Source organism: Protopterus annectens, chromosome 10.part0 (assembly GCF_019279795.1).
Source record: "Protopterus annectens isolate FY-2018-M chromosome 10.part0, PAN1.0, whole genome shotgun sequence".
Taxonomy (NCBI): Eukaryota; Metazoa; Chordata; order Ceratodontiformes; family Protopteridae; genus Protopterus; species Protopterus annectens.
In genome coordinates, this window is record NC_056744.1 from 1,572,778,178 (window position 1) to 1,572,798,406 (window position 20,229).

The 20,229-nt window shown below is 37.3% G+C and overlaps 1 protein-coding gene across 2 annotated transcripts in view; it reads left to right on the forward strand.

The window, feature by feature from the left end:
* Nucleotides 1–18,907, forward strand: part of LOC122813746 (polyadenylate-binding protein 4-like) — a 56,414-nt gene extending 37,507 nt beyond the window's left edge. For both annotated transcript variants that reach the window (XM_044086220.1, XM_044086219.1), the window contains 2 exons: nt 1,750–1,829; nt 17,584–18,907. In XM_044086220.1, the coding sequence (XP_043942155.1) occupies nt 1,750–1,826 (77 nt within the window). In that variant the 3' untranslated portion in view covers nt 1,827–1,829; nt 17,584–18,907. The remainder of the gene's footprint in view (nt 1–1,749; nt 1,830–17,583) is intronic.
* The last annotated feature ends 1,322 nt before the right edge of the window (nt 18,908–20,229 follow it).

Here is a 20,229-nt window from a genome sequence, read left to right on the forward strand (position 1 = left end):
TGTATCTTAGAAACCTGAGCACAATCCCATTTAGAGAACTCTATTATCCTTGAGATAGTGTCTCCAAAGAAATTTCTTCAAAGACAGTATCAGGACTAGTAGATTCCTCTTCCTCTGGGCCACAATCCAAAGGAGAAGGAATCTGAGAAGACTAAGCAAGGGGTTCCTCATCTGAATCCAGCTCTTTCTCAGAAGAATCCTATTTCCTGGGTCTATTTTTGTGGAGTAGAGGACCAGGGGGTTGGAACAGAAACTCCCTGAGGAGGTTTCAGTGCCATCAAAGCAGTAAACAAGCTCTGAGTAAAGGCCTACCACTCACTTTGAGGGTCCTTATGAGCAGGAGTAATGTGCTTAGTCTTTTGCTTTTTTTCAATGGGATGTCTGCCTTATAAAATTTGGAAGGCTCTGACCCAGGACAACATTCAATGATGGTAGTAGGGACTTCTTCTCTGACTAATATCTGAGGAATACCTCTAGGTTTCTCTGACTAATATCTGAGGAATACATCTAGGCCCCTCAGAGATAATCAGCCATGGTTCCTCGTAAACATCCGAAGCAGATGTCTGCAAAGCCACCTTGGATGTGGTTCAAGTCAGATCCCCGCTGGCCTCCAACCCAGTCATGGCAGAGGAATCCAGTGATAAAGCCAGGTGACCCTCTAGGCATTCACTCGCCTCAGGAGAGAAGTCTGATGGAGGCTGAATAGCAGAGGATTCTAGCCTAGGCTTCTTGGCCTTCTTCTTCCCTGACAGCTGTCCCCTGGAGTGGGAAGTACCCTCCATCATTTCCTTCACAAGAAGCTTAAGACACTGATTTTCAAGATAAGGTGCCAAAGAAAAGATTCTACTACAAAGGGTTTTAGTTACAAAGGGCTGACAGAACAGGATGTATGGTCATGTGAAGTGCCAAAGCAAAACAGACACTGCTCGTGGCAGCCTATATGGGAACTCCGTCTCCCACACTGGCATTTACCCTTCTTGGATGATATGAAACTCTACAAGCAACAACAAAAGCAAAGATAAGTAAATTAGAACCCCAATGAGGCACTTATCTGCAATGGCTCAGTGAACCAACAACGGAATGGGCATTCAGACTGACAAGAGATTGCATTCAGCAAAGTTGTTCTGAGGATGGTACATCCGGACATCACCTTTATGCCCTATGTTACACAAGGAGCAGACGTGTGACATGCTGTGTACCTTAAAGCAACCTAATGCTTTAGTATACAAGTTGGATGTTGGGCCGCCCTTGGCAAGAGATCCCTAATGTAATGAATACTGCAACAGTGAAGAGAAGGATATCACAGAGCAGCATGCACAGTTACTACTCAGCAAGCATAAAGATAGAAAATAATAGGGTGGTTTCTGTATACACACAGAAGCCTAGGCACTATTAACATTAAAGTTATAACACATTAAGATATCTAGCATGCATAAAATTTACATTAATATTCTGGAGCCAGTTAGGCAAAGTTACTTAGCTCGATACTGTTACTCTGTCTCACAGCACGCATGAACTATGCAGTTCTTGTTACAGTAAGACAATTTTACAGCAGATTGTGACCCTGTAAATGTGACAGTGAAAAAGTCTTGTGCTAACAAAGGCTGGTTCTACACAGAACAATATGGGCGGACAGTCTGGTTAACTGAGAGATGTGCAAAAAAAAAACCCAGATAGAATAAGAGTACAGAAATGATTAACACTTTTGCTATATGCACTCATTAATAACTACTCTCTTCTGTTCTCTAGGCAATGAAAGATGTGTATTAGCCATTTCCAGTGAAGATCAAAAGGCTGATGAGGATAAAAGTGAAGACAAGTGCTGAAGGGTAAGAAATCATAAAGCTGACTCCTCGTTATAAGACAGCAATCCATTGTACTGTACACAAACAATTGTAGTATGGGATAATTCCAGAGTATAGAGATCCTTTCTTGTGCAATGGTAAATCTATCCTTTCATCCACAACCCATCTTTTTCCCATTTTTGCACATAGGGTTGGGAAGTCACTTCAGCAGTGACATTTAGAGTCAGTATTCACACCATTGGGTGGTTACCCCTACTGGAGTTGCTTTTCCATGCCACTCATGCACACTCGCACCTACAGACAATTTAGAGCATGCAACCTACCTACTGCATATCTTTGGAATGTGGGATGAAACTGAAACGCCTGCAGAAAACCCACATGAACTCATGTAGACTCTGTACAGAAGACACCCCAGCCAAGAATTGAACCAGAAAACCTCTTGCTGTGAGGAGACAATGCTACCCTCTGCACCAATGTGCCACAGTGGTAAATATAACATAAAATATCACAGTAGTCTCATATGTGTGTAGGGATGGAGATTTCAGTAACACTATGTGGGTCACCTGTATGGTATGAAATGGTGGTACACAGCAGACCACCCCCTCCATACTATGATGGTACACAGCAGATCATCCTCCCTATCTTATGAAGGTACACAGCAGATCATCCTCCTTGTACTGTGAAGGTTCACAGCAGATCATCCTCACTATACTCTGAAGGTACACATCAGATCACTCTTCCTATACTATGAAGGTACTTAGCAGATCCCCCTCCCTATATTCTGAAGGTATATAGCAGATCACCCTTCCCTATACTCTGAAGGTGCAGAGCAGATCACCTTCTCTATACCATGGTGGTACACATCGGATCAGCCCCTCTATCCTATGAAGGTACACAGCAGATCACCCCCCATCCTATGAAGGCACACAGTAGATCACCCTCCCTATGCTATGAAGGTACACAGCAGATCATCCTCCCTATCCTATGAAGGTACACAGGAGATCACCCTCTCTATACTATAATGGTACACATCAGATCACCCCCTCTATCCTATGAAGATACACAGCAGCTCCCCCCACATCCTATGAAGGCATACAGCAGATCACCCTCCCTGTGCTATGAAGGTACACAGGAGATCACCTTTCCTATCCTATGAAGGTACACAGCAGATCACCCTCTCTATAGTGAAGATACACACCAGACCACCCTCCCTATCCTATGAAGGTACACAGCAGATCATAGTCTCTATAGTATAGTGGTACACAGCAGATCACCCCCTATATCCTATGAAGGTACATAGCAGATCACCCTCCCTATGATAGGAAGGTACACAGGAGATCACCTTCCCTCTCCTATGAAGGTACACAGCAGATCACCCTCCCTATACTATGAAAGTACACAGCAGATCACCCTCCCTATGCTATGAAGGTAGTGGTACACAGGAAAATCACCTTCCCTATCCTATGAAGCTACACAGCAGATCACTCTCCCTATCTACGAAGGTGCACAGCAGATCTTAAGACATTCAAATTTAGATCAATATATTGATATCCACCAAAGGTCTTATTTTCATCATCAGTTCACTAACGATCATACTAGGAGTGTTGTACCTGTGACAGTTCTATGGTGGACCATGGTGTCTATATTAAAACCCTTATGTTAACTGTGGTACATCACTGTGAATGCCAGTACCATCATGGTCACATTGGTATTAGTACCCTTACCAGAATCTAGCATCCATGGCAGTTGTCACAAAAGTATTATACTGCACACTCTAAAATGTTAATTTTCACACCCAAACACACCGGTGTCTATGCCTAAACTCTAGTATGTATGTCAGTGAGATAGCAGTCATATCAGGACCTTATTATCCACCACAGGACATTAACATTCACACCAAAAGAGTGGTATATGTACCAGAACTTAAGTAACCTTGTGAGTACAATTATATCATAGTAGCAAAATAGTGTTCACTTCATCATATTAATGTTCACACTAGAACACTATCATCTATACCAAATTCCTATCAACTATGTCAGTGCACTACTTGCTACATCAGAAACATGTTCTTCACTTCAGTAAGTTATCACAGCAGAAACTGGTTAACTATGGAAGAACCCTGTAAGCCCCACTAGGGCTGCAAGACCTCTATGTCTGTGTCAATATGCCCATCTTTAAGCATGGATTTATTTATCTACACTAGTCTGCTATCATCCAAAGAGTGGCAGTAATCACCATAACTGTACAAAACTATTTAATTAGTATCCATAGCAGGACATTCCTGTCATTATCAGTACAGTAGCATAGCACCAATACGAGTGTCCAGACAAGTTTCTACACCAGTGCCATAACAGTCATGCAAAAACATGAAATGGTAACGTCATCAGAAATCACACGCTCCAGAATGCTGTATTACATCAGTGTATATTACATCTGATTAGACAGAAAAAACCCTTTTCGGCAGGGGCCTGGGAAGAAAAGATCCACAGACACTGCAAATATAATATGAATCCATAATGAATGATATTAAATGCACAGTTACAATAGTTATACATGTACGAAAACTGAGTATAATGAGGACATCAAATATTTACAAATAAACAAAAATAATCATACACGACTTAAAGCAATTGGCAGAAATGAAGAATTGTTCAGATGGAGAGAGAGATTAAAAAAGGAAGTTGAATGTATTAGTAGTTTTTTTACATGCATTTAGGAGGGCTTGTGAGTGTGCAGTATAGAACAATAAAGGAAGTAAAAGATTTGGTTGTGGTACTCACACGAAAAAGTGGTAGTGGAACAGACAGCGTTATATCTGTGTTATTCCTTGCTAGTGCTAGAGATGAACTGAGGAGAAGCTGAGTGTCAAAAAGAGAGAAGAAATTAATGACAGAAAGAAGTGGAATATGAGTGACAGACTAGGGAAAATATTAAGTTAAATAATTTTGTCTTAAGATAGGGATAGTTAATGATGAGGGGCAAAAGTTGTTAAATTAGTAAGAAAAGTAGCCATGTACAGAGATATTGAAAAATGAGGAGGCATGTTTACAGTATTGAGGAAGTTTAGAGCTAGGAAAGATGTTGCAGCAGGTAAAGGTGATAAAGGATAATGAGGGAAACATACTCACAAGTGAGGAGAGTGTGTTGAGCAGATGGAAAGAGTACTTTGAGGGGTTGATGAATGAAGAGAATGAGAGGGAGAGAAGGTTGGATGAGGTGGGGATAGTGAATCATGAAGTACAATGGATTTGCAAGGAGGAAGTAAGGATAGCTATGAAGAGGATGAAGAATGGAAAGGCTGTTGGTCCCGATGACATACCCGTGGAAGCATGGCAGTGTTTAGGTGAAACGGCAGTGGAGTTTTTAACCAGACAGTTTAATGAAATCTTGGAAAGTGAGAGGATGCCTGAGGAGTAGAGAAAAAGTGTTTTGGTACCGAATTTTAAGAATAAGGGTGATGTGCAGAGCTGTAGTAACTACAGAGGGATTAAATTGATCAGTCACAGCATGAAGTTATGGGAAAGAGTAGTGAAAGCTAGGTTAAGAAGGCAGGTGATTAATGATCAGCAGTATGGTTTCATGCTGGGAAAGAGCACTACAGATGTGATGTTTGCTCTGTGAGTGTTGATGGAGAAGTACAGAGAAGGTCAGAAGGAGTTGCATTGTGTTTTTGTTGATTCAGAGAAAGCATATGACAGGGTGCCTAGAGAGGAGTTGCAGTATTGTATGAGGAAGTTGGGAGTGTCAGAGAAGTATGTAAGAGTGGTACAGGATATGTACGAGGGTAGTGTGACAGCGGTGAGGTCTGTGGTGGGAGTGATGGATGTGTTTAAGGTGGAGGTGGGATTATATCAAGGATCAGCTCTGAGCCCTTTCTTATTTGCAATGGTGATGGACAGGTTGACAGATGAGATCAGACAGGAGTCCCCGTGGAATATGTTTGCAGATGACATTGTAATCTGTAGTGAGAGTACGGAACAGGTGGAAGAGACCCTGGAGAGATGGAGATATGCTCTAGAGAGAAGAGGAATGAAGGTCAGCAGGACTAAGATAGAATGTGTGTGTGTGAATGAGAGGGAAGATAGAGAAATGGTGAGGATGCAAGGAGTAGAGGTGGCAAAGGTGGATGAGTTTAAATACTTGGGATCAGTAGTTCAGAGTAATGGTGAGTGTGGAAGAGAGGTGAAGAAGAGAGTGCAGGCAGGATGGAGTGGGTGGAGAAGAGTGCCAGGAGTGATTTGTGACAGACGAGTACCAGTAAGAGTGAAAGGGAAGGTCTACAAGAGGGTAGTGAGACCAGCTATGTTATACGGGTTGGAGACAGTGGCATTGACAAAAAGGCAGGAGTTAGTGCTGGATGTGGCAGAGTTAAAGATGTTAAGTTTGCACTGGGTATGACGAGGGTGGACAGGATTAGGAATAAGTATATTAGAGGGTCAGCCCAGGTTGGAAGGTTTGGAGACAAAGCCAGAGAGGCAAGATTATGTTGGTTTGGACATGTGCTGAGGAGGGATGCTGAATATACTGGGGAAAAGATGCTAAGGATGAAGCTACCAAGTAACAGGAAAAGAGGAAGGCCTAAGATAAGGTTTATGGATGTGGTGAGACAGGACATGCAGGTGGTTGGTGTGACAGAGCAAGAGGACAGGAAGAAGTGGAAACAGATGATCCACTGTGGCAACCCCCCCCCCCAACGGGAACAGCCGAAAGATGTTGATGATGAGAGGAAGTTTAGTAGCATTGTATGAGCTGAAACCATATATGCCAGTTTAGTTTGCGGATGTCAGTCAGCAATGATATTTAAGTTGTGAGGTTACCCAGAGGTCGAAAAAAAACCCAGAAGAATCCAATAGGTATTTATTAAGATCTGTTTTGAAGGTGAGGAAGTTATCAATCACCATGAGTTCCATATTTTAGTGACATAAGTTGAGTATGGGGCATCTCCTGCTGTTACTGGACTTGTGAATGTTAAGAAGTTTGTCTTTTGAATGGAATTGTCTTGATTGTGTGTAATACTGAATGATTCCCGTGAAGGCTGGACAATTCTGTGGATTATATACAATACTGTAGGAAATGATTAGCTGAGAATAGATGAGGCAATGCAAACAACTTTAGCTGTTTTAGGACAGACTTGTTACAAACTTGTCACTTTATTGTAGCATTGTTCTAGTTTAAGTTTGAACTGTAGATTTGTCAAGATCAGAGACCCATATAATAGAGACTGCTAAAGGAAGATAGATGCCAATTTTTTTGGACTGTGAGGAACTTTTTGCTTGTATAAAGTGTCCCTGGTTTCCGGTGGGACTTTTTGATTGTCTTAAGTATACAATTTGACTTTCAAGATATTATGTGTAATGATCCATAATAGTTGTGTGCAAGATAATTTCAATTTTTGTATTACTTAGGGAGGTAACAGTGAAGGCACCCCTATTCAAGTTATGTGCTTTGGGGAGGCATTCATTGGATTTAGTAGGAACTCTGAGTTATTAAGCCAGGATTCAATAGAGGTAAAAGATTACTGGGTTATAATGTTGGAGATGCGACTGTGTTTTGGCAGCACATATGAGGGTCAAGTCATCTGCATATTGGATTAAAGAGGCATGCTTGGATGCAGTACGAAGGTTGAGAATGAAAATATTAAAAAACAGAGGACCCAGAAAAGATCCTTGGGGGACCCGAAAGGGACTGGCAGAAAAACTGAAAGGGCACTTTGTCAATTGACAGACTGTTGTTGATCCAATAGGTAGCTGTTGAACCATTGTAGGGACATGCATAAGAAACCTAAAGAAGATAGCTGTTGCAATAGTTTGGGAAGAGTGACAGTAACAAGGAATTTGATAATCCAGGAAATAAGGCAGAAACCAGGCTACCATTGTTTCCTGCTTGGTTAATGGTATTGACAAAGCTGAGAAGGGCAGTGATAGTACTATGTCCTGGATGAAAGCCATACTGACGAGGGATGAGAAGCTGATGGTCAAGAAGGCATTGGAGAAGTTGTCTGGAGACACATTTTTGTAGGATTTTGGACAATATATGTGCGTGTGTGTATGTGTATATATATATATATATATATATATATATATATATATATATGTGTGTGTATATATATATATGTGTGTGTGTGTGTGTGTGTGTGTGTGTATATATATATATATATATATATATATATATATATATATATATATATATATATATGTATGTGTGTGTGTGTGTGTGTGTGTATATATATATATATATATATATATATATATATATATATATATGTATGTGTGTGTGTGTGTATATATATATATATATATATGTGTGTGTGTGTGTGTGTGTGTATATATATATATATATATATATATATATATATATATGTGTGTGTGTGTGTGTGTGTGTGTGTATGTATATATATATATATATATATATATATAGATAGATAGATAGATATACATATAGAGAGAGAGAGAGAAAGAGATTGTAATATCCCAGACTACTACATAAGGCAGTCGGCAAGTATTCATAAAAGTAAAGTGCAAGCCAGATATAAATGCAGGCACATATTTCTGCACACTACAACTTTACATTGCTTATATATGTATATGTGTGTGTGTATTATATATATATATATATATATATAGATATATATATATGCTTCACATCTAGGTACAATGCTGACAACATGCCAGTATCTACATGACTATATTATCTTCAACAGGGCAGTTACAATGATATCTGGAAAATACAGTAGTTATCATATCTGTCACAGTATCCATACTGTTATGCCAGTATACATTCCAGTGCATTGGTATCTGCATCAAGTTATTAGTATCTGTAACATGATACAGCTATGTATACTACTAATGCATACTAATATATATATATATATATATATATATAGTGTAATATAATATATATATATGTATGTGTGTGTGTGTGTGTGTGTGTGTGCATACTGTGTGTACTAGTACTTACCTCAGGATTTAAGTGTATGTAACAGTATGCTGTATAATAATATGTATAATAGTACACTGCTGTGTATACTAGTATCTACATTAACTCTTTAGTACCATTAATGGTAAACTGCTATCTATACTAGTATCTATTTCAATCTATTTCATGCCATTAATACCAGTAACAGAACACTTACATGTATACTAGTATCTATATCCAGTTTTTAATAGCTATAACAGTAAATTGCTCTGTAAACCAGTATCAATATCATGTCATTCTTACTTCTAACACATTGCTATGTGTTTCAGTAGCTGCATCAGGTCATTAATACCTAGAGCAGCAATCTGCTCTCTATACTTATATGTATGTCAGGTTATCAGTAGCTATATACAGCAAACAAGAATATACTGCAGATCATTAGTACTTAAAACAGTACACTGCTAACTATACTAGTATCTACCTAAGGTCATTAGCACCTATAACAGTATACTGCTATACCTATTTCATGTTTCAGTGTCTGTAATAGTGTACTGCTATGTATAGTGATACCTATGCCAGGCCATTAGAACCCATAGCAGTATACTGCTATGCATAAAATTATATACATCAGATCATTAGTACCTGTAACAGTATACTGCTAACTATAGTAATATCTACCTCAGGTAATTAGTACCTATAACAGTACACTGCTAATTATGCTAGTGTCTCACTCAGATCATTAGTACCTATAACAGTATACTGCTATGTATACAAGAATATACTGCAGATCATTAGTACCTATAACGATATACTGCTACCAATACCAGCGTCTACCTCAGGTCATTAGTACCTGTAACAGTATGCTGCTAACTATACTAGTATCTACCTCAGGTCATTAGTACCTGTAACAGTATGCTGCTAACTATACTAGTATCTACCTCAGGTCATTACTGCCTGTAACAGTGTACCGCTACCACTAACTATGTTAGTATTTACCTGAGGTCATTAATACTTATAGCAGTATACTGCTATGTTTACAAGTATATACAGCAGATCATTAGTACTTATAACAGTATACCGCTAACTATACTAGTATCTACCTCAGGTCATTAGTACCTATAACAGCATACTGCTAACTATACTAGTATCTTCTTCAGGTAATTAATACAATTAACAGTATACTGCTAACTATATTAGTATCTACCTCAGGTCATTAGTACCTATATAGTATACTGCTATATTTACTTCACGTTTAAGTATCCATAAGAGTTTACTTCTACAGTAAGTATAGTAATACCTATGCCAGGCCATTAGAACCCATAGCAGTATACTGCTATCTATACAAGTATCTACCTCAGATCAATAGTATCTATAACAGAATACTGCAAACTATATTAGAATCTACCCTCAGGTCATTAGTACCTATAATAGTATACTCCTACCTATTTTAGTATCAGATCATTAGTTGCTATAACAGTATTTTGCTAACAATACTAGTACTTACCACAGGATATTAGTACCTATAACAGTATACTGCTAACTATACTGGTCTCTAGCTCAAGTCCTTAGTACCTATAACAGTATACTGCTAATTATACTAGTATCTACTTCAGGTCATTAATACAATTAACAGTATACTGCTAACTATATTAGTATCTACCTCAGGTCATTAGTACCTGTAACAGTACACTGCTAATTATGCTAGTGTCTAGCTCAGATCATTAGTACCTATAACAGTATACTGCTAATTATACTAGTATCTACCCCAGGTTATTAGTACCTATAACAATATACTGCTACCAATACTAGTGTCTGCCTCAGGTCATTAGTACCCATAACAGTATACTGCTAACTATACTAGTATCTACCTCAGGTCATTACTGCCTATAGCAGTGTACAGCTACCTCTAACTATATTAGTATTTACCTCAGGTCATTAGTACCTATAGCAGTATACTGCTATGCATACAAGTATATATAGCAGATCATTAGTACTTATAACAGTATACCGCTAACTATACTAGTATCTACCTCAGGTCATTAGTACCTATAACAGTATACTCCTAACTAGACTAGTATCTACCCAAGATCATTTGTACTTATAACAGTATACTGTTAACAGTGCTAGTGTGTACCTCTGGTCATTGGTACCTATAACAGTATTCTGCTTCCTATACCAGCATCTATTTCAGGTCATTAGTACCTATGTAGAATACAGTTATATCTATTTCATGTTTCAGTATCTGTAACATTGTACTGCTATGTATAGTAAGATCTATGCCAGGCCATTAGAACCCATAGTAGTAAACTGTTGTCTATACAAGTATGTACCTCAGATCAATAGTACCTGTAATAGTATTCTGAAAAGTATATTAGTATCTACCTCAAGTCATTAGTACCTAGAATAGTATACTGATACATATACCACTATTTACCTCAGATCATTAGTACCTATAACAGTATTCTGCTAAATGTACTAGTATCTACTTCTGGGCATTAATACATATAACATTATACTAACAATACTAGTATCTACCTCAAGTCATTAGTACTTATGACAGTATGCTATTAACTATACTAGTATCTACCTAAGGTAATTGGTTCCTATAACAATGTACTGCTAACTACACTAGTATCTACCCAGGTCTTTAGCACCTATAACAGTATACTGCTAACTATACCAGTATCTACCTCAGGTCATTAGTACCCATAACAGTATACTGCTACCTATACTAATATCTACCTTAGGTTACTATACCTGTAACAGTATATTGCTAACCATACCAGTATCAATTTCAGGTTATTCATAATGGTGCACTGCTATGTATAGTAATATCTGTATCAAGGCATTAGTACCCATAGCAGTACACTGCTGTGAATACCTCTATCTACATCAAGTTATTATTATCTATAACACTTCACTACTTGCTACAGTAATATCTACATGAAATCATGAGTACCTATACCACTACTGTAGTATCTCCAGCAGGTCATTAGTACCTAAAACAATATACTATCACTGTCAGGACAGTTATACCTACAGCAACATGCTGCTTTGCATACAAGATGCTATGAGATGTCATGGCATTTTCAAGAGAGCATTCAAGCCTCCTTTCATTGCAAGTATGTTATTAAATAACACCAAATTGCCGTGACATTTGCAAAAGACATTCCACTGATCATCTGGGTGCTCCTTGGATAACTAATGCACACTCCCCACCACTTGCATGTTTACTTAACTTTCACAGCACATTATACCTATCATCAAATGCCAAACAGAATGTTTCACAGCCAACACAGAACCTCATTTGCTGCTAACAGAACTTTTTCCTTGGACCACTTTCAGACACTATGTGCACGCTACAGCATAACAGTAAATATACAATAAGAGAGGGCAATATGCAACATACAAGTAGAGTATCTAGACAGAAAGTTCATGTAAACACATAAGTACATGTTTAGACTGAATGTCGGGAAAGGGGGGGTAGTAAAACATTGTTAGGCAATCTTACTAATGAGACCTTTTTAATACACATTTTAGTAAAAGTGCCAGCTTAACACTCTTGTGAATAACCATGATTGCTGCCAAACATACATATTGTGCAAATGGATGCATATGCCTGGATTACCCAGCATAACCATGATATTCTTACTGTAACTGAAACTTTGCTTGAACCCAGCATAAACAGGTCTGAAATTACACCTCCTGCTTAGAATATCATCTGTAATGACCATATAAAGAAGAATGGTGATGGTATTCCTTCATAGAGCAGAGCCTGCGGTCACTACATCTGACCTCGATATTGTAGGAGCTCTGCCACAAGGTCCTGCCCTACTCTACAAGTTTACTGAAAATTTTGTCAGCGTTTAATAGCCTAGACTCACTAAACCTGACCTTGATATTGCAGGAGTTCTGCCACAAGGCCATACCCATACAGGTTCACTGAGAATGTTGTCAGTAATTAATAGCCTGCAGTCATTATAGCTAACTCAATATTGCAGGAGCTCTGCCAGAAGGCCCTACACTTACAAGTTTACTGAAAAAATTGTCAGTGTTTAATAGCCTGTGGTCACTACATCTGACCTCAATATTGCAGGAGCTCTACCACAAGGACCCACCCCTACAAGTTTACTGAGAATTTCGTCAGTGTTTAATAGCCTGCAGTCACTAAATTGACATTAATATTGCAGTTGCAGGAGTGAAAGTCTTTGTGAAACAATTTGTACACTCTAAGGACCTCTAACTAAGTTGGCCACTGTTCCCTTTTGCTTGATCAGTAGATTATACAGCATATACTAGTTATTTAGTCACAGGAAATTATAGACAACCTGTTTTACTTGTATTGCTTTGTTAACTGCTTTGTTCTGGTTATAAACCAATTGCTCTCACCTGTAAATTGACACACCCTCTTTAATATTATATTTTAAACATACACATTACACTTGTGACTCTTATTCCAAAAACATCCTCAAATTACCTTACTATGTCTATACATACACTTGTGTTTCATGTTTCCTACTTTCCTATCTCTATTTAATTTTTAGCCCGATTCCCAACTGTCTTTCTCCTCCCATACTGCTTTGCAATATATCCATTTATAATTACAACTCTCCCTAATGGTACCTATCTATTTCACATTGTATCTTTTTTCTTTTCCCAAACAAACTCTCATTTCTTCTTATTTTGACTACATTACTATACTCTAGCCTTTAATACTCGTCTCTCACTTACATTCCATAGAAGATACCAGGACAACCTACGTCTTTTTATAGAAAATATTTCTCTCATTACCTATCCTCTTCCAGCTTTCAGAATTCACTTTCACTGACTCTTCTACTGTCCTGCAACATGTTTCCTTTTTCATTTATATTTCACCAGCAACTGATATCTATAAAATACAGACTCCTGTACTTAATTATGCTACTCTTCAGCTATCCTCTATTCTTCTACTCCTACTGTGCCATCTTTCATCCTACCATGATGACTCAGTAATATCTTGCTGCATCTCTCCAGCTCTGTCCAACCAGCTATCCCTACTTCATCTTTATACTCTCCATACATTGTACCAAACCTATTTAATATTGCCCCTCACCTTAATTCCAAATATAGACCGATTAAGTGCAAGAATCCTCTCCAACATGTATATTCCCCAATATACTAAAATCCTTTAAAAAATAAAAATTAAAATTAATATACTAAAATCCTTCTTGGAGGATCCTGGCCACAACTGTCAATTAAGATAAAAGATAATTCTCTCCCACACACTTAACCCAACAACAGCCAATCCCCAACCCTGGTGATCTAATTTTTGCTGCTATAAATTTTAGAAGTATAAGAAATAAAACTGCTGAACTACATGCCTGGATTACCCAACATAAGTTCTCACACTGTAACTTAAACTTGGCTTAAACCCAGCATAAACAACTCTGAAGTTATACTTCTTGCTTGTAATATCATATGTAATGACAGTGTAAAGAGGAAAGGTGGAGGTATTGCTTTAATATTTCCCAGCACTTTCCACATCTCCCCTTACAGCAAACCAACAGCAAAACTTAGTTCAGCAGAGCTTTCTATTGCTTTCCTCAAAATAAATAATTATAAACAAATATGTATTTATTGTCCTTTATATCTCTCCTGGTGACAATATCCTACACTGGATATCCATAACTTTTCCACAAGAAAAACAATTTTACTAGGTGATATGAATGTCAATCGGTTGGACAAACTATAACTCCCCTACATCTAGCATGAACTTATGTGGTTTCACAAAACTAATTAATAGGCCCACACATTATAGCAAGACATCAAATTCTCTATTAGATTGGATCCTAGTATCAGACCCTAGCAAATACTCCACCACTGGTACAATGTCAGACCCTCCAAGTTATTTTCTCCTAGTCTGTATGACTAGGGGTTCTACTTCTAAACTTCTAAATTTCAAAGTTTCAAAACTTCGGATTTCTTATGGTCAAGACCATAAGATTGAAGTTTTGAAACTTCAATGTTCTGAATGGAGATCACTGTACAGTGCGGAACAGTATATTTACCTTTGTCCTCACACTCTCAGAGTTGGTATATGTAATTAACAGATGGTGTGGGTTTGCAAAAACATAAAAAAAGGATTTTTTGTTTTTATTTTTTTATTTAAATTTCAAAGTATCAAAATGCTGATCTTATGGTCTCGACCATAAAATATTTAATGTTTTGAAACTTCAAAATTTAGAAGTAGACCCATGACTAGACATCTCACACAGAGTTATTCAGCATATTTATAAAACACAATGTAACCTTTCCAAGTTTAACCCATAAATGTTCATCACTGCACTATCATCTATTAACTGGAACTTCCTAAAAATCCTCCCCTTAGATGGTGATGTAATTGAATTCAATAAAACTTTTCTAAACAGCCTTGCACCTGCTAGAAGGAAAAGACTGAAAACAAATAATGCAATTTGGCTATCCAAAAAGAGTAGAATGCTGATGTAGGCTAGAGGAAAAGCTTGGAAAGAACAGCAAAAATATAAAACATCGCAATATCTTGAAAACTTCAGAATGCTTTGCAATTGTACTAAAAAGCAAATAAATGAAGACAAAACTATACTACAATAACTTTCAGAATAATACTAAACACAACCCTAAAAAATTTTGGACCGCCATTAAATAAATCTTACATTGCGGTCAGAAATTCAACCCAAACTCCTGCCCTGATAACTCACCACTTGAAAGTGCAATAGAGTTCAACTCTTATTCTATAGATAGCATAACATCTCTAACCAAGGATTCCTCAACATCTAATCCCAACTCTGCCCAACAACCACATATTGCCATATCCACTTTCCCCTTCAAACATGTGCCCACGTCCTATATAAAACTACAACTTAAATCATGCTCTTCCTTCAGCTGATGACTTTCCAAGTGAGTACCTAAAAATAGCAGTTGGTAGCATTTCCTATCCTGTCTCAATCCTTATAAATAGGTCAATCTGCGAATCCCATGTTCCCTGTCTCTGGAAAAAGCCACACATTATCCCTCTGCATGAAGAAGGAAATTCAACAGACATTAATAACTTTAGACCTCTAGCAACCTTATTTCCCCTCACCAAAACACTTGAAAAATGTATTCAAAAACAATTGTTAGACTGTATCCTGCAGGAAGAACTCCTATCCTCTACACAACATGGCTTCCATCCTTCCCATAGTACTAGCATTGCCCTTCTAACCTATATACATACTCTCAATAAAGCTAGAGATAACAGAAAACTAGTTTCCTCTATTTCTAGACTTGTCTAAAGTCTTGGACACAGTTTGTCACATCAAACATCTACTTCAAATGTCCTCAAAAAGTCCCTTTCAGCCCACCCTACCATGATTCAAAAGCTAGGTATCAGTCAGTAAAATGACAGTCCACTTTCTCTTCATAGCTTCCAGTCACCACAGATGTACCACAAGGCTCTATCCTTGGTCCCCTCTTCTTTAACATTCTCACCAACACCCTCCACACATCTGTACAACAAGCCTCCCCAATATAGTAAACAGATGTCACCATGCTCATTTGCACATCTGACATGGCACACCTCCAAAAAATTACTCGGAAAGCTTTAACAGCTACTGAAACATAGCTTTGTAACTCGCAACTCATGCTCAACCCCCCCAAAAAACAAACTACTGTTCCTCTTTCATAAAAAAAACTTGACATCACCCCCACTTGATAATACAACCACTTAAGTCACTTGTCATAGCAAACTATTAGGGATTATTGTGGATGATGATATTAAATGTGACCTTATTATACAAAATTGCATAAGAAAAACTCATCCAAAACTAGGGATGCTTTACAGAGCCAAATATTTTGTCACCAATGCAAATAAAACTACACTTGCAACTACTTATCTCCTCCCCACAATTCTTTATGATACTCCCATCCTTACTAACTTCTTACTAACTTCAAGGTATCACAAAAATCAAAACTTAAACAATGCTGTAAACAAAGTTTTTAAATTTGCAGCAAATACCTCTTTCAGAACCCATCACAATACAGCACTAAAAGTCTAAATTGGTAAGATCTACCATATCAACTAACATATATACAGTTTCTTACAACCTATAAAATTATCCAGCATCCTTCAGCTTGTTCAGCAGTAAATAACATTATACACTACTATGTTCCCAGTCAGCCATTACAATCCAGTGACCAAAAACTCCTGTCTGTTCATAAACCAATCAAATCTGCTGGGCATTGTCTGTACTCTTACTTGTTGCTAAGGCCTGGAACTCCTTGCCTGTATCCATCATCTCAACACCCTCCCTCCCATCCTTCAAAACCATTCTGAAATACCTCCTAGCCAAAAGCTGTCTCTCTTGTTATTCAAAACCAGGATAAACTATTTTCTTAAATGTGAACAAGCACCTATTCATACCTTACACCTCCTTACTCTCCCATCTTCACTCATTTCTTTACTTCTATCAATTTTTCTCTAAATATACGATAAGTCTGTGTTCTATAAATTGGCTACTATTTCTGTACATATTAAATCATCATCATATAACTGGTATCTTTTCTCACCCAATGTTTTTATATTATGCTTAATATGGTATAATTATTCAAACTGTAGATTTTTTTTGTATTATTTTTCAGGACTGTAAAATTATTGTTCTTAAAATGTTTTGTAATACTTTGGAGTTTTTCTCCTCAAACCTGCACTGAAAGTAGCCTCCTGCACAGTCAGATTTTCTGAGAAATCAAATTTAAATAAATAAATATGCATTATGCGCCACTGTGTGAAGCATTTCTGGAGAACACATCGTCTCATAGTTCACAGTCTGTTTGATGCAGAGGTTCTAATTAGATTTCTTTACTTCCACAGAGCGACATTTTGAGGATATAACAGAAAATGGATCCTTCAGCATCTAACACTTCTTGACTCCATTCTGGAAACTCATTTAGACCAGATATCTTCCAGATAATTACATGTATGAAGATATCATTGCCAAGACTACCTGTCAATAACAACATGCAAGAACTGGCATTGGTCAGCCATAGGAAGGATAAAGCCTTCAGATCTTTACAAAAAGACGTACACCAACTTTATAAAAAAAAAAATGAGGGAACAGTAAATTACATCATTCATTTGCTGCATATATATTTATGTTTTACTGTTTTTCAGTTCACACTGTCAGTTTGCACACACATTCAAAGCAGAACATAATTTTGCTTGATTATGCCAGCCAGCATTGCACAATAAGGTGACTGAACATTTTTATTTTAATAATTTGGCTGAACATTTCTGAGTCTCCAAACATTTGAAATTAGTTATTCTTGCTTTTATTTTCCTGTCAGGGTTGAGGGGTACTTTAGAAACTTCCTTCCAATCTAGCGTGTGTTTAAAATGCTGCACCAATTTTTTATCATATCCAACACCCACAGCTTAAGGTCTAAAAAAAAAAAATGCATTAATTGTAAGTGTTGAGTATACTGTTGCTGCCATCACTGTATCAACAGTAGTAGTTCTGACTAAGTCTTTATTTAGTAGAAGAAAATGTATAATGCACAAGAAAGCTTCTCACCAGATGCACTGTAAAATGACTGCAGTATAAGTATCTACTCTTGTGATCATAAGCATTACTGTTACAGCCACACTGGAATGTGCACAGCAGTAGTTATCAATTATTTTATCATCATTCAAACAAATTCTTGTGTAGAATTTATCTGGAAGAGGAATAACTAATCACAACACTAATCTGTAAACCATTACAACTTAAGTTTTTCTTACGTAACATTGGCTTGATTATACATTATAGAGGTTATAAATTATAATGATCAACAAGAGGTACAGAACAGAAATGCTTGCATGTCTAAGTACTAAAGGATTGTTGTTTTGGATTTTCCTTTTGAGGCCATATTTTCCTTGTATCTAATCTTTTATCGTAAGCATTTGTCTGCACAGAGAATTATAGTAGAGAAATATTCCATTGCTAGTAGTGTGAATCATTGTTGGCTTAATCATGATTGAAAAGGGTTCTCTGTGCTGTGGACAGGTGAAACTAAAACCTAAAAGGACACACATACCCTTGCCATGGAATATTTCTAGCCCACTCAGGAACCAAATATGTAACAGTATGTTAAGCTCAGACACCATTAAACATTACAAAACGTGTTCAGTTAAATAAAAATAAAAAAGATAAAACACACATTTCTAGTACACCATGATTATTTGTAATTAGTGCACATTTTTTAAACTAACTGTCTGAATGTACCACTACAGCTATATGAATATTGTGCATGTACAAGTTATGTTGTTATGAGATGCTATCCCACTAATGTGCAGACTCACATTAGTTTTAACATGGACTCAAAGTACAACATAACTGCAGTGCCCCTTAATGTGTTTATACTCATTACCGAAGTTTGCACTGGATTACTTGTATCACGTTTGCTATATTTCACCATAAGACTCACATTATTCATTGAAATGTAAGAAGATAGTATGTGTGTTTTAAGTGCACAGTATTGTGTAAAATAAAACAGGGCTTATATTATAAACTAAAAGAGAACTTCTTAACATTTTAAACTAGTACTGATGTGAGTATGAGTTTTAAATGTTGAGGAAGTATGCTTTAATTGGCAAAGGTATTTTTAGCAATGCTGAATGTGTTTTGCTGTTGATTCTGCTGCCATTAAGACATAATATCCTCATACTGTATGTTGGAATGTTCAGAATAGCACTTCTGATTGGCTGTTTCATGCATACCTCTCAACCTGGAAACATCAAAAATCTGGACAAGGCCCATGAAAAATAGGTACAAATCTGTACGCGGATTAACGTCTAATTTGCATACATAATTATTTAATCCCACCCACTAATGGAATTGTGGGATACCAACTTTCGAACACAAACTGAAGAACAGACCACCAAAACATGGCACCAGAGTCCCCCTGCAGCCATTCCAATGTCACGTTACCTGGCTATTTCGCCCCATTTACCATAAACACTAATGTATGCATACTGCTTTACTTCTACAATGATTTGGATTTTATTTTTACATTTTACAGCACAACAATGCAGAAACACTAAAAGACATCATCTGGTAAACAAAGCAATACTGTCTCACAATGAAAATAGGCTTGACAGTAAAACTTCTTTGCCCTTGAAACTCACATTCATTGAAACCCACACCACATCCAAAGAAAATGCATCTGGCCAGTGGTGGATAAAGATTACCTTTGGGCTGTTTTCAAATCACTGGCCCCTTGCACACAAAACAAGAAACATACATGTGTTCTTTTCTTTATACACCTTCCTGACTTTATTAAATTATATTTCTTGTATAATACAACACACGTTAGAGTGCATTTTAAATTTATTGTTTGAACATTTTACCAGTAATCTGTACTGTAGGCAATGAAACAAAACACATGAACCAATAATGACAAAACTGCCAAATTCAGAACTTTTCCATCATAAAAGTCTGCTTCCACACCCACACTATAAATAGAATGACAGTAGTGTAAG